The sequence below is a fragment of the Brachyistius frenatus genome, unplaced genomic scaffold (assembly GCF_029030835.1).
Source record: "Brachyistius frenatus isolate BFR_SWC_R1_liver_20210118 unplaced genomic scaffold, ASM2903083v1 Contig_209, whole genome shotgun sequence".
Classification (NCBI taxonomy): Eukaryota; Metazoa; Chordata; class Actinopteri; family Embiotocidae; genus Brachyistius; species Brachyistius frenatus.
In genome coordinates, this window is record NW_027210808.1 from 171,997 (window position 1) to 197,688 (window position 25,692).

Below are 25,692 nucleotides of genomic sequence, written 5' to 3' on the forward strand. Positions count from 1 at the left end.
AAACCAGCCTGCTCCTGGTCCATTTCCCCTGGTTCCAGGTCTGGTCCATTGAAGAGGTTGTTGCAGGTGATGGTGCTTCCCCTGAGGCCCTCTGTCATCTCCAGGACAATACACCGGTCCTGATTCCTTTCCATCTGTCCATCCACTGGTTTGTTGGTATAAATTTGCATATTCCATGGATATCTGGTCCAGGCATCACATGCAACCCAGATTTCGAGTCCATATTTGTGGGTTTCCTGGGCATGTATTGTTTGAACCCCCAGCGTCTCTAAATGGAACTAGGCGCTCATCCACTGTGACATCTGCACCTGGATGATACATGAGCTGCAGCTGATACACCTTCATGTCCCAAACCTCACCAATGGCTGAGATTTCATCTCTCACCCAGCGAGCTGGTCTGGTGTCCCGATCATCGAATTTTATGATACGAGAAATCATATGGAACACTTTCAGGGTCGTTGTTGTCCTCCCAGACTCGGCATCCCACAAACTAGCAGTCGCCTCTTTGTTGGATCCGACGACTCCTGGCAGGATCAACAGGCCCAAGTAGACCTGCAGATCAATGTCCCCCATTGCTGTAAGCCGTATACAGTGAACCCTCGTTTATCGCGGGGGTTACGTTCCAAATAGAAACCGTGATAGGCGAAATCCGTGAAGTAGTAACCTTTATATTTTTTACAATTATTATACAATGAAATACTCCATAATACATTGAAACCAAAGAACAAAACCTTTTTACAGGCCCAAGCATTTGTTTAACGAATAAAAGTACCGTATAAATGTTTTTTGTTTTTTTTTACAAATAACTACTGTACTGTAAAATAATAATTTGAATCATCAATACGAACTGAAGGCTTCAAATTGCTGAGATCGGCACCGCCCCACTGCGACCCGAGTCATTGGATTAGAACGGGAGGAAATGAAAAATGATTATGAAAAAAAAACTACAAAGTACAGTCGGACAAATAGTGACTCGTGTATTTCACTGCTCTTCTGACTGAGCCGCTGCATCCTGACTCCGCTCTGCAGCGGTTCTTTCTTCTAAAGCCGGCGGTGCAGGTGTGGTTTTGGCGAGCTGTTTTACGTACGTGTACATATTAAACCGCAACGTTATTGACAAACAGGTAGAGAAGAAGCGGAGAGGCTGTTCAGCCAATCAGAATGCAGAACACGATGCAAATCCGTGAAGCAGCGAGACCGTGAAAGGTGAACCGCGTTATAGCGAGGGGTCACTGTACTCGCCTCTCCTCCTTGTTCGTCACGTCCTGCACTACATTCAGGATGGAATCTGCCAGGAAGAGCTCAAACATAGACAACAGACTGTCTACACGAGACACTGCAAACCTGGTGGGACCCTGGAGGCCTCCCTCTTTTTCCGCTCCCAGCATTCTGCGTCTGTCACTGGGATGCATGGAACAGAATACAACTTTTCAAAACATTTTAAAAGAGTCTGAATCTGTCTTAAAAAAACATTCTGAAACTGTCTAAAATAATTTGAAACATTATAAAATATTCTGGAACTGTTTTAAAAAAAAAAAAAAAAAAAAAAAAAGAGCTCAAAACATTCTAAAACAATCTGAAACATTCTTAAAAAAGGTTAAAAAAAATCAAAACAGTCTGAATATTCTGGGACAATTTAAAACGGCTCAGAAATTTCAAAAAACAGACTGAAACATTCTTGGATGGTTAAAACAGTCAGAATATTCTGAACTGGATTAAAACATTATAAAACAGTCTGAAACAGTTTAAGACCGTTGGAAACATAAGAAAACAGTCTGAAACACAAACATTCTCAAACAGACTGAAACGGATTAAAACAGTTCAAAATATTCTAACAATAACAGACCATTTTATTCGGTGGATGTTTCAGACTAACAAGGACTTTGTGTACGGACAGAAATATGTGTCATTAGAAACTTAATATGAATCATTTATCTTTGCATTTTATTCGAAACTTGAATTGCTTTCAACATTTGAATTTTAATTGTTCAACTTGAAATACAAATTTTACTTTGAAACTGAATTTCAATAAAATGGAAACTATGTTTAATTCTGAATTTGAATTAATTTGCTAAGAAACTGCATTTAAACCTCACGGAGAATTCAATTCTCTAAATTCAGTTCTTACATTTCAAGTCGACCCTTGGAGATCACCGGTCCACATCAGTGTTGCGATCACGGCAGGCAGAGAGCACGCTGAGTGGGCGTGGCTTCGCTGTGTTGAATCCCGAGATCCGACACAAAAACGGCAGGCTGGATCACTTTGTGTGGTATCCTGAGGTCAGACACAAGGGGAAGCTGGCTGGATCACTTTGTGTGGTATCCTGAGGTCAGACACAAGGGGAAGCTGGCTGGATCACTTTGTGTGGTATCCTGAGGTCAGACACAAGGGGCAGCTGGCTGGATCACTTTGTGTGGTATCCTGAGGTCAGACACAAGGGGAAGCTGGCTGGATCACAAGGGGCAGCTGGCTAGATCACTTTGTGTGGTATCCTGAGGTCAGACACAAGGGGCAGCTGGCTGGATCACTTTGTGTGGTATCCTGAGGTCAGACACAAGGGGCAGCTGGCTGGATCGACTGCGTGGAATCCCTAAAGTCCTGACACAGGAACGGGTGGCAGGGTCGACTGTGTGATGCCCGAGGATCGACACAGGATTACCAAGACATCAGCAGATGATCACCGAGGAACGATCTGGATGTCTTCTTCGTGCAGGTGAGAACCCGTGGCTTCTACACTGGACGGCAGGTAAGCTGAGACAAACAGGCTGTCAGAACCGGAACGACACTGAATGACACCAACAGACTTACGGGGACGGAATACCAGGTAGGTGGACGGACGGACTGACACTTGCCAGGAGAAAGACCGGGGTATTTATGTCTGCTGGAGGTGATCACGGGAGATGAGGCACAGCTGTGCCTACAGAGAGAGGCGAGGCAGTGGGTGGAACTTGGAGGAGGGTACTGCTGAGGGACATAGAACAAAACACAAGCACATGGCAAAACAATAACAAACAGACAGGGGAACAACAGCACACATGAGGAGAGGTGATCGGGGAGACACACGAGAGTCCTCACAAACACATGTGAATTAGTTTTCTCTTGACTGAGTCTATGACTGTCCCGATGGCCCTTTCTAATCCACCCTGTCAATATCAAACTGGACCTGAACTGTTATCAAATACAGACTCAGAGCTTCATCTGTGCAGGAAAAAAGTCTCACATTTAAAAGCATAAACAGACACACAACACATCAGCAAGTTTGTATCCGTTTTGTGTGTCTTTTGGTCTCTGTGTGTTGTTTCTATGGAGGAGGAGGCGGGGGGCTCTCTTCAAGTCTGTACATTCAGATCCATAATCAGCTCATGCCAAAGGCAGGAGGGGACATGAAGTAGCATTGCTATTGTGAGGATTCCTGTCTGATCCTAGTGTGTTTCCCTCTATTTGTTTCCCGATCACCTCTCCTCATGTGTGCTGTCATTTCCCTGTCTGTTTGTTATTGTGCTTGTGTTTTGTTTTGTGTTCCTCGCAGTGCCCTCCTCCGAGCTCCGCCCACCGCCGCGCCTCTCTCCATCAGCACAGCTGTGCCTCATCTCCAGTGATCACCACCAGCTGGTATATATTCTCCGATCGGTCTCACCTACCCGACATCCCGTCCCGTAAGTCTGTCTGTCTCCTTGCCTGAGATTCCCGGTTCTGACTCCCCGTCTGTTTCCTGTCGTCCAGTGTCGAGCCTCGGGTATCACCTGTACGAAGAAACCTCCCAGTTCGTTCCTCGGAGATCAGCTGTCGAAGGTTTGGCCATCCTGTGTAGAGTCTCGGACGTCACACAGTCGATCCAGCATCCCGCTCGCTGTGGAGAAGCCTCGGGACTCCCCAGTGAAGCCGCCCACGCTCCGTACCTGTCCGTCTGCCTGCCAGCCGCGATCCGCGACGAAGCTTGTTTCTGGCTCCGGAGGAGAGCAGTGAGGAGAGGAGACTGGTCTCCCCGCTGAACATTGGGCTCCGGAGGAGAGCAGTGAGGAGAGGAGACTGGTCTCCCCGCTGAACATTGGGCTCCGGAGGAGAGCAGTGAGGAGAGGAGACTGGTCTCCTCGCTGAACATTGGGCTCCGGAGGAGAGCAGTGAGGAGAGGAGACTGGTCTCCTCGCTGAACATTGGGCCCCATACGGACTTGTATATTGTGTATTCTCTGCCTGCTGTGCGTCAGTGTTTTGGTGAGAATAAAGAACTTCCTGGGTCGAAAGAAAACCTCCTCCTACTGTGTCTGGGTCCGACAACACCATATCGTAACAGTTATAGCTGTAAACGGCTAGCGTGTTATCAACACATGATGTTTCAATGAAATTCATCAGATTGATTTTTGTTAAAAGGAAGGTTTTTCCTTCCAACTGTCAATCATGTGGGAATTGTTGGGTTCCTCTCTATAATGTAGGGGTTCAGTTGGAAGAACTTCATTATGTAAAGTTCCCTGAGATCAATCATGTTTTGATTTGGCACAACAAATTAAATTGAACTGAATTGAATCAGCACTCGACTATGAAAATCACATCATTTTTCTGATGCAGAAAAATAAATATTATTTAGATCAATCACAAACTAGAAGTGGCTGCTGAGAGCTAAAAAACAAACAAACAGCAGTTTTATGTCCAATTGTGGGACAATAAATTAAATGTATGACAAAAAAAGTGTGGAATATAGATCTGCTTAGTGCATATGAGGGCTCATATGTTGTATGCTCATTGGTTGTCTTCCACCAAAAAGTCATGTGTATTGATGTATCCTTTGTTGGTTGGTGGAGGTGGGGGTTGTTTTCCTGCACCCCCTGGAGTCCTCCAGACAGCTGTCTGTTCCTGTTGATGCCTCAAAGAACAACAGTATGTGACCCCACAGGTTGCAGACCTCCTACTGTGACCTTTTGGTTTGGCCAAGCAGTAACACTCATTTACATACACAGTCTTCTGTCTACACCTTAAGATTGGTAGTTGATGGTACGACCTATATATAAGTGATATGATGTGATATATATATGTGTTGTATTGTTGTGAACATAACCTAGCACAGAAGCTCAAAATATATACTGACTGTAAGCATTGTAGAACACATTGCTTATGCAGGAACTTATCACGTTGGGGTCACAGTAGGGTGCAACTCACTATCAGATCAAAAGGGGGATGTGGGTCAAACGGAGGACAGTGGAAAAGTACTGAGACAAACATATGCAAATGTTCCCGCCTCACTGTAGGTAACGCCTCTTCCTATAGTATAAGTGTATGTGCCGGAAAGGAGGAAGTCAGACTCCAACAAAGAGACCTCTGGTTGATGTTGGGCTCTCCAAGATGTCTTGTATGCTATGCTTAATAAAAATAAGCTAAGACCGGAAACTGCCTAAAGACTGCCTCTATCAACGGACTCGGGGAAAACAATTGGGGATACAACAGAAGTCAAAGAACATGACCCTCATCATGCTGCCAGTGTTCTCCAGGTAAGAAAGGGATATCTACAGCAGGTAGATCACCGCATCCTCCACACCAACACCTGCTTTGTAGGCAAACTGCAGGGGGTCCAGTGAGGTGCTCGCCAGGGGTCTGAGGTAGTAGACAACGATCCTCTCCATCATCTTCATCAGGTGGGAGGTTAAGGCTACAGGTCTGAAGTGAATTAGCTCCTTGGGGTGTGCAGTCTTTGGGACTGGAACCCCACAGGAGGTTCTCCAGAGGACCGGGACTCTCCAGGCTGAGGTTCATGTTGAAAATGTGCAGCAGCACCTGGCAGAGCTGATCTGCACAGTTCCTGAGCAGCCTGACGCCGTCCGGGCTTGTAGCCTTCCTTACATTACAATACATTTTATTTAGCTGACGCTTTTATCCAAAGCGACTTACAATAAGTGCATTTCAACCATGAGGGTACAAAACCCAGAACAACAGGAATCAAGAAAATACAATTTCTTCAAGAAAGCCAAACTACAAAGTTCTATCAGTAAGTGTCATTTTAAGATACTAAAGTTCTACTGTTCAAGGTAAAGTCTGAAGAGGTGTGTTTTTAGTTTACGGTGGAAGATGTTCAGAGTTTCTGCTGTCCTGATGTCATTGGGGAGCTCATTCACCATTTAGGAGCCAGGACAGCAAACAGTCTTGATTTTGTAGAGTGTTTAACTCAGTGAGGAGCAACAAGCCGATTGGTAGAAGCAGAGCGGAGGGAGCGGGCTGGGGTGTAAGGTTGGACCATGTCCTGGATGGAGACTGGACCTGATCTGTTCACAGCACGGTACGCAAGTACCAATGTTTGGAAATGGATGTGGGCAGCTACTGGTAACCAGTGAAGGGAGGAGGAGGAGGGGGAGGAAGAGGAGGAGGAGGAGGAGGAGCGGAGTAGTGGGAGTGAATTTAGGAGGTTAAAGACCAGTCGAGCTGCGGCATTCTGGATGAGCTGCAGAGGTCAGATGGTACTAACAGGTAGACCTGCCAGGAGGGAGCTACAGTAGTCCAGACGTGAGATGACCAGAACCTGGACCAGAACCTGGACCAGAACCTGGACCAGAGCCTGCGCCGCCTTCTGAGTGAGAAGAGGACGTATTCTCCTGATGTTGTGCAGCATGTATCTACAGGAACGTGTTGTTGCAGTGATGTTGGCAGTAAGAGAGAGTTGACTGTCGAGTGTCTCCGAGGTTCTTATCAGTCAGGGTCGGGATAACAGAGAGTTGTCTAAGGTAGTAGTCAGGTCGAGGGTGGGAGAGTCTTTCTCTGGAAGGAAGAGCAGTTCGGTCTTGTGGAGGTTGATTTCCAGGTGGTGTGAGGACATCCACTGAGAGATGTCAGTCAGACAGACAGAGATTCATGCTGCTACCTGTGTTTCAGATCGGGGAAAAGAGAGGATCAGTTGTTTTAAGTAAGATATTCGCTGAAAAAAGATATCGATGGAGTCATGTATTTTTAAAATGTTAGTACATTGTCGTGTGTTAAAACCAAACCGGTCCAGCTAGCCGCCGCTAGGATTGTAAGTGCATGACCATATGTAGTGTTACGGTACGGGTGCTCGGAGCGACAAAAAAGGACCATAAGAGACCCGATTTCACCAAATAGGTCATTTGATAGGCCTATAAAAAGTAAAAACAACATTATATTGCATATTATATGAAATTCAATTCCAATTCTATATTCCCCTTGAGGAGGCAGAGTGATATTTCTAGTGATGACCTTGGTGTGATGATATGATGATTTGAGCACGTTCCAAATGTTAAGGTTGACCAATCAGATCGCTGGGTCAGAACTACGTGTTGTATAACGTAAGTTAGCACCTTCTAAGGTCTATACCAACATTTAAACCCTAATAAATGTTTAAAAAGGGACATTTGTTCACAGTTACTTAGTGCAAATTCTTAACTGGTAGTAATATGTACTAATGCCAATAGTCTTTATAAACTATTAAATTATGTATAAATTAATACCTTAGTTTACAAGAACACCGTTAATGAATAATTGTAGACACAGCGACTAAGTGTTTTTTAGGTTTTAGTTAATGCTTATTGTATAATGCTCTATTTACTAATGCCAATATAATCTTTAGTAACTGTTAAGACGACATAAATTGTTACCTTAGTTAACATGAATAACCTTAATAAATAGGTATTTAACCATTAGCTAACTAATAATTAACTGTTAGTTAATGCTTATTAAGGCCTGACGGTTAATTAGTGTACCCCTATTGTAGGTGGGGTGTAAGTGTTACCCAACCCATTCCCCCTGATAGAATTCTCCAAAGCCTCGGATGAAACTAGGGTCGGACCTTTAGGGAGATGAGCCCCTCTTTGCAAACATATTGTATTCAGCCAGAAAATTACATATTTTCTGATGTTAAATATTTATGATTAAAATAAATTTAGGAGCTTCAGGATGATCGACATTTGATAACTGTTATCTATACACTGCTCAGATATGTGAAATCATTGTAATGAATGTGGGCAAAACAGAAACTGCCATTGCATTATGATAATGTAGTCAAGACATGTCACCTGGCTTTTGCCCTCTCTCGCTCTCTTTCCAAATATCTCTCTTTGTGCTGACTTCATCTTTCTCTCTCTCCTTGCCTCTCCCTTTGTGCCGTAAACCAAAACCCGACATAACAACCATAGTATTTATAATCTGATAAAAGGTATAAATTCGTCCTTATGAATTACAAGCATCATCTTGCACAATCCACCGGCAGGTTTTCAAGCAATTTAGCTGAGAATTGACTTCATCTGATAATCTCTGAGTTGACTCGCTCGCTATCTAGAGTGTGAAACATCATGTCATTGTAATTAAACCTGTGTAAATAAAGGAATTTAAACATGTAATTGGTCGTCTTTGGTTTATAGTGCACTTCATAAACTCTAATGTCAGAGGTCTAAAAATAATTTCAGAAAATAAAACTAACAGGGCTGTGAGCCTAACGCTCTTTCCCTCCCAAGAAATAGATTTGCTCCCATTTAGAAGGACACTAAGAATATTAGGAGCACAGTGAAGACATTAAAGTAACACAGTGGTTTTCAACATATACTATTATTGCATGCTTATATCTCTGTGTTTATGCTCGTCCTTCTAAACTAAGCAGTTCCAAACAACAGTTGGGGGCAAAACTATGAGAAGTAGAATAATTTGAAGGAGAAAGTTGTTTTAACGCTGAGAATTTCACAAGACACACTGTTCATCATAAATGGCTCTGTCACAGAGAGATGCTTAATTTATGCATAAAACTGCAATACAGTTATATTGCTTGACTAAAAGGTTACAAGGTTTGGGGTCAGAACTATGGGAAATAGGACAAGGAAAAGTAGTTGTTTTTGTGGACAGTTTCACAAGATTCACAGAGGGTAAAAACTGGATTGGTTGCATTATCGGGGTCAGAGAGTTTACTCACATTTGGTTCCTTACCAACTTGGGATAGAAGTTGATAGTTTGGATATGCAATCACTTATATCACAGACAATAGACATAGACATCTCACTTAATAAGAGTGAAGTCAAAAATCCCATAAATAAATACACACAAAAAGTGTGGCAAGAATACTCGGATGGAATTGAATAGACTCCCATAAATATAGGATAATAACTAAGAGAACAAACTTATCTTAGCTCCAAAGGCAGAAAAATAAGGGTGCACTCTGGAAAACATTTTGGGAAAAAGTGGGGAAAGTATACCAGCATGTGATCGAGTTTGTTAATGAAACAGGTTTGATTAAAAGATTTTAGTTTTTTGTTGTTGTTTGGGGTTAGTCTGTTTCCTGCCAATCTTCAGCTGTGCACTCCAGTCCAGTAGGTGGCAGTTATATAAAAACAAAAACCCTAGAAGAAGAAGGGGAGAAAAAAAAAAGGCAAAAAGGAAATTTATGCAGTGCCGTTTTCTGTATGGCTGTGGACCTATGTTGTGTCCGGAAGTGTTCTTTTCAGTCTGCCAACGAGCTCACGACCCGCTGCAGAGAACTCCCGACAGTCAGTAGGGTGTTGTGAACTATTCTGGACACAGGGGGCGCTAATGCGTCTGTTAGCCAGTTCATCGACTAGAAGAAGATTTACTTCCGGGATAAACAAGGACATGAGTTGAATAACTTCTCCTTGCCAATGCTGTTGTGTGTCTCTACCCCAAAACCATTATGCGTTTCACTGTTTGGAGGTTAGAGGACAGCTGTTAGACGTTTTTAGCTCGTCCTGTCAGAAACAATCATCGTTAGTAGATCTCATGGCGACGTCTGGTCATGTTTCCAAAGTCCGCTCTCTGTACAAGAGGATTTTAATCCTCCACCGGTTCCTGCCGATAGATTTAAGAGCCCTCGGTGACCAGTATGTGAAAGACGAGTTCAGGAGAAATAAAGGTGCATCTCCCGAAGAGGCGAAGAGCTTCATGACAGAGTGGCAGGTAAGACAATCACCCAAAGCCTGTCAAACAACACCCCCGGAAATTAAACTATAATCTAATTACATGAGAATACGTTTAGTTTACTTACCTACTTACTACTTTAGGCATTTCTGGCTCGCCTGATTAGTGGGTAAAGGGTATTTTACATTTGGTGGGCTGAGGTAAAACAATAAATGCAGCGAAAGATGATTTTCATCATTGTCAAATCATCATGTCAAAACAAACAAAGCCTCGTTTCTGCTCTTTGTGTCTAACAACAATAATACGAGGGCTGAAACGGATAACACAATTCAAGGTTCACAGTTTGGTACTTTTCCAGCACAGCCAAGAAAACAAGAGATATGCATGAATTGAATCTTTGTCATTTGTTTTGAAAAATGTCAACACTTAAAAATGTCTTATTTTCTAAAAAAAAAAAAGAGTAAATGACACAAATGGCTGAAGTGCACCATGGTAAAACTGTAAAATACAAAAAATGCCCACCAACACAAGTATCACACCTTTTAAAGCCAGCAGTGCAATTTCATTTTGAGAACTGCACAAAGCAGCAGTGAGGACGCTGCCGTCTTGTTTGGAAAAAACTAAATGGGAATTGTACCTAGACGGAGTAAGTGGAGGCTTGGTGCTTACGTTCACTGTGAGCAGAGAAGTCTCAGGTTCTGGCTGCAGGAAGGCCGACTGAAAGGGGTTATTTGAGTAAACACTTGTACAAGATGAATCTACTGTCAATGCTGACCCTACCAGCATGCTATAAATGATGAACAACAACTGGTGCGCTGCAAAAATGGAGCCTTCAGGAAGTGCTGACCTTGAGGGCTGGTACTGGACCCTACAGCCCTCATTTTTAACTTTAAAACACGTTTTTATAAGATTATATATTCCAAACAAAACAGGTCTAAGGCTGTCTTAAATTATAACCACAGCTAAGCTAGTAAGCGAGCAACATCCCTATTTGGTCAGCTTATAAACTGACCAAATATAAATGACATAAATGCTGATAAACCCTCCCAAAATGCTATGTTCATGACCTCAGTGTCCTCTGTGGTTTCCAGGGTTTCCCTTGGGAAGACAGAGGTCACACTCGGTGAGCGAGACACATTTGCCATGTGGAACACTGAAATCTTTTCATAGAGGTCTGTTTGTTTTTCAGATGTTAGTGAAGATGATCTTTATATCAGATAAAAGGGTCAGCACGCAACATAATTGGCTTCATCCTCATCAGTCATGTTACTTTTGAGGGCTTCTTCATTGTGTTTTATGTCAGTCCATCGCCACATGATGGCAGAGCAGTCTCAGTAAACGGCTGCAATGATGGACTGCTGTGAGTGGATGCTAATATAATCACCCAGTTGAACTTCCCGTCCACTGTGGAGGTGCCGTAATTGCTGAAACTTGTGCTATTGTCAAACCAAAGGCAGTCTAGAGGTGATAGATCAAGTCTTAACCTGACAGGACCGTTTTCAGACAGTCAGGGAGAGGTTTGTGGGAAAGTGAGACTCTGAATTCACACCAAGCGAAAGGTGAATCAGGTTCACGTTGCCCGTCTGCCCTACGTTGAAGTGATGAGTGAAGCCAGGACAGTCTCATGTGAGATTGCTGTTTGCTCTGGCCAACAAGTGGCAGTTTTTCACAATTGATATAATACTTCATATGTCCTTAATACTACATGACGTTGAGTCCTCTTTGACCCTGTGTTTCCTCCGAGTAACAGAAGTGTTTCACTGATAAATTACAATTTGTAATTTAAACTTTAAAACTGGCAACCAAAGCCATTTTTTGTAATAGGCGATTAAGATGACAACCTGCTCTTTTATTTCAAGGAAGCACTGTACTCAGTCTAAAATAATGTAAATGTTATGAATTTAATAATATGCAATAAAGGATTTGAGTATTTAAGTATTCACATTTCTGTCAAATACTTTGAATTTGATAAAATGCCAATAAGGCCCAGCCATCCCTTATTTGGTGTTCTCCCAGAGAAAACACTGACAATTCTCTGGACCATCATGTGATGAACACTTTGGAAACAGTGGGAGTGTGTTTTAGTTTTCTGACTAAGTATAATGAAAATCAACTTGTCAGCTGAGTCCCAAAAGAGCTTGGTGAGCCATCACGGCGCAATTAATGTCTGCTTTACTTGATACATACATTTTCTGCATTGTAATGCAGATCGCAATGCAGCGTAGACTCCTTAAATATAATGACGATGTATCACATCCTGAATTTGGATACCTGGCGATATCGATATCATAGCTCTTTTGTCTTCAATGTTATTTTTTATTATTAAGTATTGTAACCTAGTTTTTGTTTCTGGTGGTGTGGAGTATTATGTCATTATACTGCACATCACATAAATATTGTATCAAACATCTAAACATGTTTTAGTTCTCATATTTTAGAATTTTTAGAATTCAAAGAACCATAGACTCCAGTTAAAAAATAATTCTAAGTCACAGAAATGACATAACTTAACAAAACAATATATGACTGCAGTGTAGAATACATTGGCCTCTTTAGTGAGAAATAAATTCTTGAAATACTTTTTAAATATTATTCACACAAACAAACAAAATGCAATCTCACACAACTGTAAGGCTGTATAAAACAGATACTGCATGATTAGACTGACACACAGAAGTGTGACGAATTGTGACCTAAGTCACATAATTCGACTGCATTTCCCATAAACCTTATCTCTGACAATTTGACCTTTTGTCGGTCAGTCAACATGTGGTTTGTTTTGATGGTGAGAGGAGAGATTGAAGATTCTTGCTATACCTTAAACTGCAAATGAGGAGCTTTTTTTTGTTGATAAAGCAAATGTTCTTTATAATTGGATCACAAAATTGCGATTTCCGGGAGGAACAGTTTTATATATTATCTAAGGAAAAGTTAATAATGTTATTACAATTTCGTATTTTCCAGTTTGAATCCAAAACCAAACCTAGGTTTCTTGTTATTGTACTATACTGGATTTAGACCACAATAGCTGGCACATTTTAAATAGCCATTCATTTAACTCTAAAACCAACCTCAGAAAACCTACCCTGCAGAGGAAAGCCAATGTTTTCCAGCATAATTGTATTCTCCTAGGAAATGCTAAATCACCCATCTGCTTGTAATTTCTCTAACAAAGTAGATGGTGATTGCAGCTGGAATCCTGAGAGGTGTATCGGTCACTTTTATTATGCTTCACTATATCTGTATGTATTGTTTTCAAAACCAGAGCCCATTAGAATTGGTCCTAACCAGGGGACGAAAGTGTTTTTAGTTGTACTCACACTGCTTTGGCTGTATTTCAAATGGGACTTTGTTTGTCCAAAAGCACAGAGAGGCATCCAGATCTAAATTGGGCAGGAAATGTTCAGGTAAATGACACTAAGGTCTCTATCTAATGGCTGTGTCATCTGACCAAACAAAAGACACAGTGTTGTCTACAGTGTAAAATGGTGTAAAAGCCATCTTTAGTCTCTGAATGGGGAATTGACTTAACTGCTGTGCTGGCACCATAGACTGTATATAAAAGTGGACGTAGCTTCCGGGTTTGAAAAATTAGGCCGATGCGGAAGTGCCTTAAGCTGCAATACCACCGAGAACCACCAGAGGTCGGCTCCAAAAAGCCTCGGCTCCATAAACTCCCATTCAACTTGTCTCATGAAATTCAAAGTCAATACAATTCAAAAGTTGTTTTGGTGTTGCTAACTCAAGACATCTCCTCTTATTAGTTTTCTGGCGGCCCTTCTGAAAATAATCCTGTCATTAAAATTGGAAACAAGCCTTTGGGGCCGTGTCTGTTTGATTGACGTTCCTCTGTTGCAGTCAGGTTACGGCTATTTGTGGGCGGAATGTAGTTTCATCCGGTTTCAAATCAGATCAAGTCAAATCTACTGCTTCGGTACCCTAAACAGCTCATAAAAGAAATGCTTCGTTCCTTAATTAATGAAATTAAAAGTAATTGTGTCATGTATACCTTTGGTATATCTTAGAGTAAATCAAAGAAAGTGTAAAAAAAGATAGTATTATTGTAGATTGTTGCTTATTCTATAAAGATTACTCTAAAATGGCATTGACAGATTTGTTGTTAGCCCCAGAAAATAACCTGAAATTATTGGGTGATAGTGATATTTCAAGGTCAGGTTGTGTTAACCCACTGTCAGTAACTTCGGGGCGAACCATCTTCTCTTAAATTAGCAGGTGGAATTTTGTAAAACGTCATGAAAACAAGTATCTCAGACTTTTGGTCTGATTGACTCTTTTTTAATTTTTTAGAGATTTACAAAGTCTTCACTGATCAACTTTTTTTTTCTTTGCAACTTTTTTTGTGTTGCAGGTTCATATTCAAGTATTTGTGAGATTTAAATAATACAAGTTAGTCAAAGAAAACATTGGAAATCTTTCTACTTGCAGCCATTGTGCAGCGATAATTATCAACATTTTTCACTGTTATGAATTTTGGGCCACGTCTCTCCTTTGAGAAAACAAAATGAGCATATATTCTTAATAAAACAATACAATTTCTCATTTTAAACATTTGATATGTTGCTTTGGTTTTATCTTCAATTACATATGGGTTTACATTATTTGCAAATTATCGCATTGTTTTTATTTACATTTTATACAATGTCCCAACTTTTGTGAAAACGGTTTATATTTGATACCGCGAAGAGTAAAAGAGTTCATTATTCGCCCACTATTACTAAAATATAAACACTTGCTGATGTCAGTTGCACAAAACACTTGATACGAGTTGATATTATTAACTACAGACAGGGAGTATGCAGATTAACTACACAAGCAGGACTTCTAAACATTAACAATGTTTAATTTACCTGAAGATGGACTATTTTCATGAAGAACAAACACAAAATTAATCTGAGACCATGATTGGATGTGTGGAAACTTCCATGAGCTCAAATAATGAATTTGTCATGATGGACTTGTAACAATGTTCGACCCTTTGGCGGTGAATTTGAATTTGTGCTAATTAGCTAACATTAAGTTAAGTAACTATAGTAATAGTATAGTAATAACTATAGTAGTATCTCTAAGTTTTGCTTTCACTGTAGTCAGCAGTGTTGAGAAGTTACAGTTTAAATGACCCACCGTTGAAGCCTGTTGCTGTGATGAAGGACGGCTGCGGTCCTGCTGCAGTATTTGAATGTCAGGGTGAGGTGAAGGGGGGTACAATCTTCTGGTGATTACACAATACGTACAACAGTGATATACATTTAGGTTTTGGTTGTTTGTAGGGCTCGGCGATATGGACCAAAAGTCATATCCCGATATATTTTGGCTGAGTGGCGATATACGATATATATCTGGATATTTTTGATGAAGTGGATTGAATATTCATTTGTAAGTCAAAGCTACATGTGAAAGGTCACGAGCACTTCCTCTTCATGCCTCTTCTGCTTCTCCTCCTTCTTCCTGAGACAGACTGTCAGTGGTCGAAACATAATCAGCCAAGAATTCATAAAGAAAGAATATTCTGGTTGTTTTTGTTTCCTCGTGAATATGTTCAATTTGTGGTTGCAAACAAACAGAGCAGCTCGTGGCCTTTTTCTGACATTATTGACCTAAATCAGGATTCAAAAACACAACTTGGTGTAATCTGCCAGCGTGAGCTGCTGCCACCTTTTGAAAACACACTACAAGGGAGGATTTAAATTGAATTTATGAAGACGAATGCAACAATGCTTAAGAAGTCAACTTTGAGGTCTGAATGCCTTTAATGACGTATAAATGATACTAATCTCTATCCTCCCTCTTTCTCTCTCTTCATAACCTGTTCCCAGAAATCAAGCCGAGGCTGCTATGCTTTAAGTTTTGTCTCTAAGAGAGACACAAGTTGTCTTCCACTAAATACACATTTGTCAATTGATGATACTCAAATATCTGGTAATTTTTATATCTAACATACAGTGTTGTTAAGAATAGTTGAATAAATAAATAATGCTACACGATAAATAAAAAGTTTCAAAGAGATCCTGTAATCGATATCAGCAGATACTGAATCCGATGAGCCTCAATAGTCCTGATCGGAGCACCCTTAGAAAACACAAACCCTCAATGACAGTAACAAATAACAACAACAACAACACAATATCAAAATGCAATAAGATAAAAGCTTTACTTTTCTCATGAAACTTTAATATTTGACTTTTTACACCATGTTACTTAATAAAAACATATATTTTACTTAAAGAACATAGTAAATCTAACTTGTACATACTTTAGTCTTCGTCTCCATGTTGGTCTCATTAAGTTGGGCGACTTGCTAGCTAACTTATTAAGGTGGGGGACGGGAGGAAGCACACGAGACACCAGGGGAACTGGTACGTTATCTGGTACCTTAACAGGACATTATGTTTTAACCTGATGTCAGTGAAAACTCGCTTTAAAAGGGGATATCTATAAAAACAGTGATTAAATTGCTAACAGCTAATATTAAATACATTTAGCAGACTTTGAATAGTGAGGCCAACCAGTAATAATTAAAAAGGTTTTACCTTTCAGGCAAATGAAGGACTGCAACTCCTGAAATATGTGTCAAATATGTGAGTTATGTGTAAAATATATTGTCTGCATCTTTGAATTTCCTGAAAGTTGAATTGAATTCTACATGTTTATAACAGCTGATTTTATTCAGTGAAAACGGAGTAAAATACAATTAATGAATCAATGAAATGTGCTGAATTGTGTTAAAGTGTGATTTGAAAACTACATTTTTTTTTTTTATTATGTAGAAGGTCCTGTTATTTATTTACTAAATATGAATTAACCCCAATTAGCACCAAACTATTATTATTGTGTTATCATTATTATTACATTTGATAACATTTGTTGAGCCTGTGTTGATGGTGTTAAGGAGTTTATTTCTCCCTCTGTCTCTCTGTCTGTCTCTCTCTCTCTCTGTCTCTGTCTCTCTGTGTGTGTCTCTCTCTCTGTCTCTCTAGCTCGCTCTCTCTCTCTGTGTGTCTCTCTGTCTGTCTCTGTCTCTCTCTCTCTCTCTCTCTCTCTCTCTCTCTCTCTCTCTCTCTCTCTCTCTCTCTCGCTTTCTGTCTCTCTCACTCTGTCTCTGTCTCTCTTTCTCTCTCTCTGTCTCTCTTTCTCTCTCTCTGTCTCTCTCTCTCTGTCTCTCTCTGCCTCTCTCTCTCTCTCTCTGTGTCTCTCTGTCTCTCTCTCTCTGTCTCTGTCTCTCTTTCTGTCTCTCTCTGTCTCTATGTCTCTCTCGCTCTCTCTCTCTCTCTCGCCCGGGTGAGGGTGTTCGATATCAAATAGCACTTTAGCTTATAATTCCCATCCCTCGTCCGATCCCCGTTTCCTTTTTTTTTTCTTACTAAATAAATCAAGAAACGGGTGGTAAGCAGGGTTTGTCAGTTTGACAGAAATGAACTGAATTCATTTATTGATGAGGATCCTATGAGCTCCATAGAAATAAGAGGCTGTTCTTCATCTGGCCCAATCAAACTTACCATTACCACGTCTCATGTACTTCAGTCATACACTAACCGCATAAATGACAAAGCACTATGTATTTCGTGTATTTGCTTAGAGTCACACAGTACCTCTGAATTAATGAAATAATAAAACAATCATTTTCTTCATATTCATTTATAGTACATAAGGCTATAGATACCAGACACTAGGTGCCCAATGGGGGTGACTTTAGGGATAAATCCTGGTTATAAACCTCCTCCTTCTCGTGTGGAGGGTTAAAGTTACACATGCAGTGAGTCTACTGGCAGGTGCAATTGTATTTCACAGCTGTTGAAAACACACCAAATTCTGTTAGAGCCCAAACAACCTCTTTGCCATCTCTCTGTTTATTCAGTCAAAAGAAGGTGAATTTCCGCTCCATCTCAGCTTCCTCTGAAAAGCACAAAGGACTGGGAACAGATGAGGAGCAAGACTTCAAATGAGATTACAGGGCTTGAGTGTCCAGTGTGTAATTCATTTATTTTAAAGGCACCCATAGGAGTACTGTACTCCTAATAAATCAGCTTCAGAGGGCCAAACAGGCTCACGCACAGAAAAAAAAACATGTTGTGGAAGGAAAAGATGAGGGAATATTGTAATGAAAGCCAATGAGGACCTGCTCATACTTGCAGAAAATGTGATTTTATCCAGAATAAAAATGACACCAAAAATGTATGAAAAAATGACAAACTGTTATCAGATAATTAAACAATAATTAAAGAGTAACTTGCAGGTTGGCAACAACAGTGAATCAGTGTGTAGTAAATTGAAGCAAAAACTATTTCCCAAAAATATAAATACACACACATACTCCCACAAAATGTCTATCTCACAAAAGACAACTTGTTTATGGCCTCAAAAAACAGAAAGTACCCGAGCTAGGTTCAGTTCAAAGATCATGTTTTTGATCACAAGAGAAAGAGAACTAATTACAGAACAAGTGGTTTTTGTTTTTTTGTTTTATAAAAGTTGCTGTATTTCTTATTATAGTTGACCTATAGTGAGAAAAAATGTCAGGCTAGTCATAAAAAATTACATAAAAATATTCATTTTAATAAAATTGTTTAATTAAATAAACTAACGGTGGGACGTTGGGTGATTTATGCAAACAGTCCACATCGAAACATGCATTCAGCCTTGCATTGTATTCTCACTGAAAGCAGTCAGCTGAGTGAAGATATGTTAACGAGGTAGGAGCGAGCCGACGGGGAAAAGAAGGACCGTCAGAGTCGTGAGCTGTAGCTGTAGGTCATCGAGCTTGAAAGGTTAGTTGAGTGCAACATTAACTAACTGGTTGCAACATAACAGAAGAGTGTTGCAGGCTTGGCAAGTTCACATGCTCCGATCTCTTTGATGCAGTGGATGCTTCACATAAGTGGGAAATTGGACATGAATGAACTTATATGAACTTAATACTGTGACTTTTCCATCTTTTCTCTTTGGCCTTCCTGTTCCAATGCCTCCTTACGGAGAGTGTTTTCTCATGACGGCAGCGTAGGCCGACCAACACAACTCGTGCTCTGTGGAGCTTTTCAAATTTGAAATTGAAGTTTTGAGCAACTTTGGATGCAGTTGGAAGGAATTCCAACGTATGCACTTCGGGACAAGGCCGTTTTGGAAGAGGCACTGTTCAAACAAAAAGTATAAAGGCAAGATGAACATCTAAGGCAAGGTAAACAACATTATGGTCCTCTATTTTGGCATTATGGCAATTCCATATGCGCTGCACGGCGCGGGTCAAAACAGCTGCTCCTGTTATTTAAGATTTCCAAAAGCTGTCGTCTGTGAACTAGTAAAAACTCTACCATGCAAAAGAGAAACCATACAAACATGATCATGAAATGCGGCTGCCTGTGGTCTGACGTAAAATGTTTTAATTCTTTCTGGAAATCATAGACGGCCTCTGGGCGAGAGAGGAGCGGGACCACCCAGCTTGTTATCAGCGCACAGTTCAAAAGCAGTTATCTGTGATGTATGGGGGTGCATCAGTGCACATGTCTGGGTAGCTTGCACATCTGGAAAGGCATCATTAATGCCATTGCCCCAAGTTTAAAAAAAATTGTTGCTGGTTTCAAATTCAAAACGAGCATCTATTTTCCAAAAAACAACAACTTTTCTCAGTTTCAACATTTCAGCTCTACATAATACAGTGATTCTACAGAGCGAAAGTTCTTCCTTAAAAAATGATCTATAATTGAGTTCAGATGCTGGCTGCACAGCAGTGGTAATTATGGCACCTGATGTCGATAAAGTTTTGTTTTTTTGATGGAAATGTGTTTAGGTTTGAGTCTGAGTTAGTTTGCTGGCATCAAATTCAAAATAAGCATATATTTTCATAAAACAATAAGACTTTGGTCTATTTGAAATTAAATATGGGTTTACATGATTTACAAATCATTGCATTCTGTTTTATTTACATTTTACACAACATCCCAACTTTTTGGAAAACAGGGTTGTAAGTAAAGTTTAACCACAGAAACTTTAAAAAGCTGTGGTATATAACGTGTTGAGAGAGATGAGTTGATCTGAGCTCATATAGAAGTGTTAACATCCTTGAGCAGTCGTGTTGGGATGGGATCTAAGAGACAGGATGATGACATCGATGAAGTCATTATTGTAGTTAGCTCAGTGAGCTCAACAGAGAGAGACATGTTGTAGGTATAAATCACGTCCTGTGGACATTTCTAGGGCTGCTGTGCTTGACAACATATCTGTGATAGTGACTGAATTTTTCCCCAATGGTAACAATTTTACTTGTAAAGAAGTTGATAAAGTAATTATTACTCAGAGGTAAAGGAATAGAAGGGTCAGCAGAGCTGTGAATCTTGGGCAGCCTGGCTACAGTGCTGGAAAAAAGAACTGGGGTTATTGTTTGTTGTCAAATTGCGTCCAAATTCCAACCTCTTCTTCTGGATGGGTTCTGCTTTGGACTCGGCCTCCCGACCGCCACCCAGACGCCATGTTTTCCCGGCTGTTCGGGCGGGTCGCTCCACACCACCTACCGGCGCCTGGTTAGCTGCTACGGCTAGTGATTCCAATTCAGTGACCCTCGCATCCAAAACCCTACAAAGACTACAATTATTACACGTACCGTTTTCACTAACGGAGGCAGAGGAGTAACTGAACATCTGACTCACCGAGCCGGACAAGGAAGGAGAAGCAGAGGGAGAAAAGAAGCGATTGCTCACTGCTAAGCCAGCTAAAGTGAAGGTTAGCAAGAGATGTAGCTGCACAACTACTCAAGTAGAGCCAGCGTGTGCTTTAATTCGAAGGCAGACGAGGTGTAGAGAGGTTCAGTACAGCTCAATCAGGGGGTAGAAGCTGGAATAGCAGAGAGAAATATAGGACGAGACAACAGCGTTTGTAACAGGAAGTGACACAATACGGTCCCCTCACCGTCAGACACCCTGGGCGTGTTCTGGGAACGTTGTTACCCAAAACCTGAACACAACTTCTTCAGTGACTGGATCCAGAGGCAACATGAGAAAGTACCCACAATTCACGCTGACTTTTCAAACGAGTTCTTGGATGTAAAAGTAAAAAGTATGATCAAAACTGTTGTGTTATTGCTTTAAACTCTCCCTCCTGCTGCAGAGAGGATGTTCCCCCCTTGGCAAGTATTCAACATAATTACATTATGTGCAGGAAGAAGCCTCTCAGATAAATGGCTTGTTATTGCTCACAGTGAGTGTTCCAAAAAACCTAGATGCTTTGTGAATGGGCAAACATCAGACATCAACTGTGTGCTCTCTTCTCAGACGATAGATGTCTTTTAGGAACGGGAGCTGGCCGTGGAGCTGCTTCTGTGATGATTCATTGACAACACTGGCAGCTTGACTCGATGCAGCTGATGAGGTTCGCTGGGCAGTTCAATCTACTGCAAGAAGATTGAACTGCAGTGATAGCAGTAAATTAAAGCTAAACTTGGCTTTACTACACAGTAAACATGAAAACGATTTATCTGTTCAAGGATTTGTACACTTGTAATAGACTGAGACTCAGAAATGTGCTTTTACTTCCAGTGAGAGGATCATAACCATTGCAGCTCTTTCTTTGGTTTAATTCTGATCTCATTTTAAAAGACATTATTTGGTAAAAATGTGCCACGGTTGAGTGTCGGATATTATCAGGTCCTTAACTTTTACATTGATACTGTTGAAATAAAGAGATATTCAGATCCAAATTTCACAGAACCTGTGATTCCAAATTTAATGTTAACGTTGTTATTTCAAGTCCTCCAGCTGAGCAGTTAGCTTCTCTCACTCAATCTGCTTCTCCTTCTCTTTCCTGCTCAGTGTGCCGGATGCTCAGTTATTCCTCTGCCTCCTTCAGTGATGATGGTACTCGTAATATATCTTGCCTTTTAACAGCATTGGAGAAGAAGCTTCCTGAATTGGAATCGCTGCGTCGCACCATGAAAAACAAGCCACGCAGCAGCTCAGCAGGCCTCGGTAGATGGCGTGAGGCCGGCCAGGTAGCAAGCTTCTCTTCACAGTAGATCAAGGAGCTCTCAGAAAACAAAAGGTTGCAGACCCCTGGTCTATACAGGACCTCAAACACTAACATTTTTCTACAGATGATATACTTTGCAACAAAACTTATAGACAGTAGACAATGGAAATGATCAAGTTACATGAATAGTTGTTTCATCCCGTCCATTATGCTCCCTTGTAATAACATTAGTTATCTTAAAATGAATACATGCCTTGTTCTGATTTGGCTAGAGGTGCATTACAAAGAATATGTGCCAGAACAAATAAATGACAGGATTTAAAACTATTTTAAGCATGAATTTACTCCCTTTTACTAACTGGTTGTAGACAAACTACTTGTCTGTCAGAAATAAGCAGATTTACAAAAAAGATAACTCGTAAAGTGTCAAACCTGTGTGTCTACTGACAGTCAACACATCTGTTGGGCAGAGTGTGTTGGTCATCATATCAGTATCAAAACAGTGTGCTCGTGTTAAGAGTCCCAAATCAAATGTGTAACTGTAACAATACTTACCTTGTTTGGGAAAAAATGAAGAGCTTGGCTTTTTCCAGTCGGCCAGTAGCAAGCTTTTAGAACTTGTCCAGGCGTGGGAAGTGGACATGAAAGGAAGTTACGAGGACATGAATTTCGCTTTTTTATTGTTAAATCAAACATTTTAGGTTTAGCTATGATATTGTGTTGGAACAACAGTTATATTTATGTCTAAAACTCAATAAAATAACAGGTAGTCTGACAATATTATAGAACTCTGAATGATTTTTTTTTAGGGGGCTGCAATCTTCCATTCAAGCTTAACAATCAACCCGAGACCCAGACCTACACCTAGGTATAACTCATTTACAACTCGTACTTTTAGTCTCTCCCACTGAAATATAAAGGACAACAAATATTTCTATTTGTTGTTGTTTATCGTCCACCTGTCATTTACCAACAGATTTCGCTGACTTTTTATCTGATTGAGTTCTTAGCAGAGACAAAGTGATTGTTGCGGGTGACTTTAGCATTAAAGTTGATAAGGACAATGTCAGCCTCAGTAATGCAGTAATACACGCTGAATGACGGCACGTTAATGAAACACTACAAATTATATCAGGCAAGGATGGTGTTTGTGATTGATCTCATTTGAGACGCTCACGTCTCCCACTCAACACAATAACGACAGAAACCAAAGAGACCGCAGCGCGAGTCACTAAGACGTGACTCATCCCAAGTTTTTGGAAACAATGTTATAAAATCAAAACACAACAATACTAGAAATACTATTCCGCCCTCTGTTGTGAACTGTTGTTGTCAATGTACTTCATACTGCCAAAATCTCCTGGGAGCATAGAAGTAGGAACGTCGTTATGTTCCCAGGTTTCAGTCGGGTGACTGATGCTGGATGTTTTTGGGCTCATGCCAATATTAGATAGCAAAAATATTCTGATATCGATAAATGGAAGAAAATAGGGTTATTGAACATTTATGACAATGACGTAATAAAAGCGGTATATCGTTCAGTTCAATGATCAACTCTATTGTTCAAAATTATATCAGTGCATTTAAACAGTGAAATTCACTGGTAATTTAATAATAATAAATAAATCATTTAAAAAAAGAATAATCCCCCAAGCATTTTTTTCTGCTTTATGTTTTGTGAAAACCAAAAGTATTCATATTGGATAGCATACACACCAACACTAATATATCTCTGATAGGCCAGTATTGGCCAATAAAATCAGTTACTGTGGTAAATACTATTCATTCTAACCCCAAATTAAATGATGGCAAAAGGTATGAAAATAGGTTCCAAGTTGAATTGATTTATGTTTTTAAAGCATCAGAAAAGCCTAAAGGCCCCGAGTCGTCTCTCTGCTCTGCTAGACACACAGCAGCTTATAGAAACAGACAAATTACAGCGACCTTTAGTACAAGAAAAATGAATGAGGGACTCTCGCACTGAGCTGAAATGAAACGGGGGCACAGAAACTATGTAAGTAAATAGTAGACATTGGACATAGTTCTTGCAAGTACTTTTGTATTTTTTTTCTTTTTGGAGGGGGGTGGGAGGTCTTATGGGTGGGGCGACCCACCTGACTCGTAAAGGCACTCTGATTGGTTTATTTCATGTGTTCCAAAACAAACCAAAGTTAAGATACTAAGAAAAAACACTTTAAACCACTTTAAGCCTTAGTTTGCACTCAGATTATCTGGCATTGAACTAGCAAAAGTGAAGTTGGACTCACATTTGTGCTTCAGACCACGTGCTTGGATGATTAAATTGCAGCCCATGGTGTTCTAGTGAGTATTTGTGGAAGCAGGAAGGTGTGTTTGGGATTGAGTCAAAGTAAACTGCAGGGTGTGATTAAGGACAGTCATTGGTGCATTTGAATAGTTTTTGAACGAAAGTATAGCTTTATGGCTCATAGGAATAAGTTGCAGTATACCAGACTTGCATGGCCAGTCATTAGTAGGGGAGATTCAGTGTTAGTTTCACTTTGCATACATGAATGTGACTGCAGGATGTTACTTTAATAACAGACTTCTATACTCTACATTTGCATCTTGAACCACAAGTTGTGATTGTCACACAGCATGATGTGTTTAATGACTGCAAGTTGAAATGGGGTGGAAGACCAGGTGCTAAATGCTGCTGCTAATTATGTCTGTGTCTGTTTCTGTTTTCTTCCCACCTTTGCAGAACTACAAGGACACCGTACAGACTCAGGTACTGCAGTCAGCGGGGGAGCATCTCGGTTCAGTGAAATTTGGAACCAACCTGTCAGAAGGGAATCTCAGTGACTTCCAAGAGGAACAGATTGGCCAGCTGTACGAACTAATGCTGGAATCCACCAAACCCAACACACAGTTTGACATCCAAGAGGACAGCAAGTGAAGTAGCTGACCACAGAGATGTGTTTGGACAGAGGAAACCGGAAGGTGCTCTGATGAATTCAGACCACTAATGTATCACTCCGGAGTGCTTCACATACAGAATGGTCCTCAAAGGTCAAGTAGAGGCTTTTAAAAATGTTTGATTATGTTGAAGTGCTTGTGTTGTGTCCCCTATGCTTTTACTGTGACAATAAAAAGAGGATATTCATTGTCCTCTGCAGGGGCATTAATGTGTCACATAGTTTCCTTTGTCAACCTTTTTTTGTTGTTTTACTTGAATACATTTGTGAGCTCATAGTTGTGAAAGAAAGATCCAGAGATATGTCTCCTCAGCAGATGCACCTAGTTCACATTACCAACGCCTCCTTCAGCTTCAGTGGTGATGTTGCCATTGTTTGGGGTAAAGCCATCATTATGTATGTGGAAATATGTTGAATGCACACGGACAAAAAAGCTGTGTGTTGAGGGGGAACAATGTGGTGTTAGGGAGGGCTGTTATAAAAGCTGACCGACTGTTGATGCACCAATTGTTTCCCTCTGAGTTCAGACATAATGGTAATTTCTCCATAAATAAATCAGTCATGCACAGTACACATGTACAAGAGCCTTTCTGCCCAAATACAATGCTGCTCTAAACCCTGCCTCCTTCTGATGTCTCCGTTGTCAACGTTTTGTTGTCCTTTAAAAAAATGTTTTAATTAAAAATGAAAATCTTTTCTTGTCACAGCCTGACATACATTATTTTTGTGTGAATCCCTCCTTTATAGCTGTAGAAATAGGATTCTTTTCACCAATGCAGTGGAGTTTTTTTTTTTTTTAAACTGGTAAGTTTAAGAAGAGTTTAGTAATTTTATCCAATCAACTTACCAAAGCCCCTTTTGGATGTGTACCTGATGGCAGTGTGCACTTTCATCTCATCTGAATCAACACCCAAGTTACGTTTTAGAAAAGGTT

General features: G+C 40.5%; 1 protein-coding gene across 1 annotated transcript; it reads left to right on the forward strand.

Moving 5' to 3' along the window:
* The first annotated feature begins 9,556 nt into the window (after window positions 1–9,556).
* Window positions 9,557–25,460, forward strand: sdhaf3 (succinate dehydrogenase complex assembly factor 3). The gene is made up of 2 exons (XM_069719179.1): window positions 9,557–9,891; window positions 24,545–25,460. The coding sequence occupies exons 1-2, from the start codon at window positions 9,715–9,717 to the stop codon at window positions 24,737–24,739; spliced, it is 372 nt and encodes a 123-aa protein (XP_069575280.1). The 5' UTR covers window positions 9,557–9,714; the 3' UTR covers window positions 24,740–25,460.
* Window positions 25,461–25,692: the final 232 nt, after the last annotated feature.

Excerpts from the sequence above, each read along its gene's own strand:
- sdhaf3 (XM_069719179.1), top strand. The coding sequence starts at position 9,715 with ATGGCGACGTCTGGTCATGTTTCCAAAGTCCGCTCTCTGTACAAGAGG. Across the intron at positions 9,892-24,544 it reads GCTTCATGACAGAGTGGCAG|AACTACAAGGACACCGTACA; the intron begins GTAAGACAATCA and ends CCACCTTTGCAG.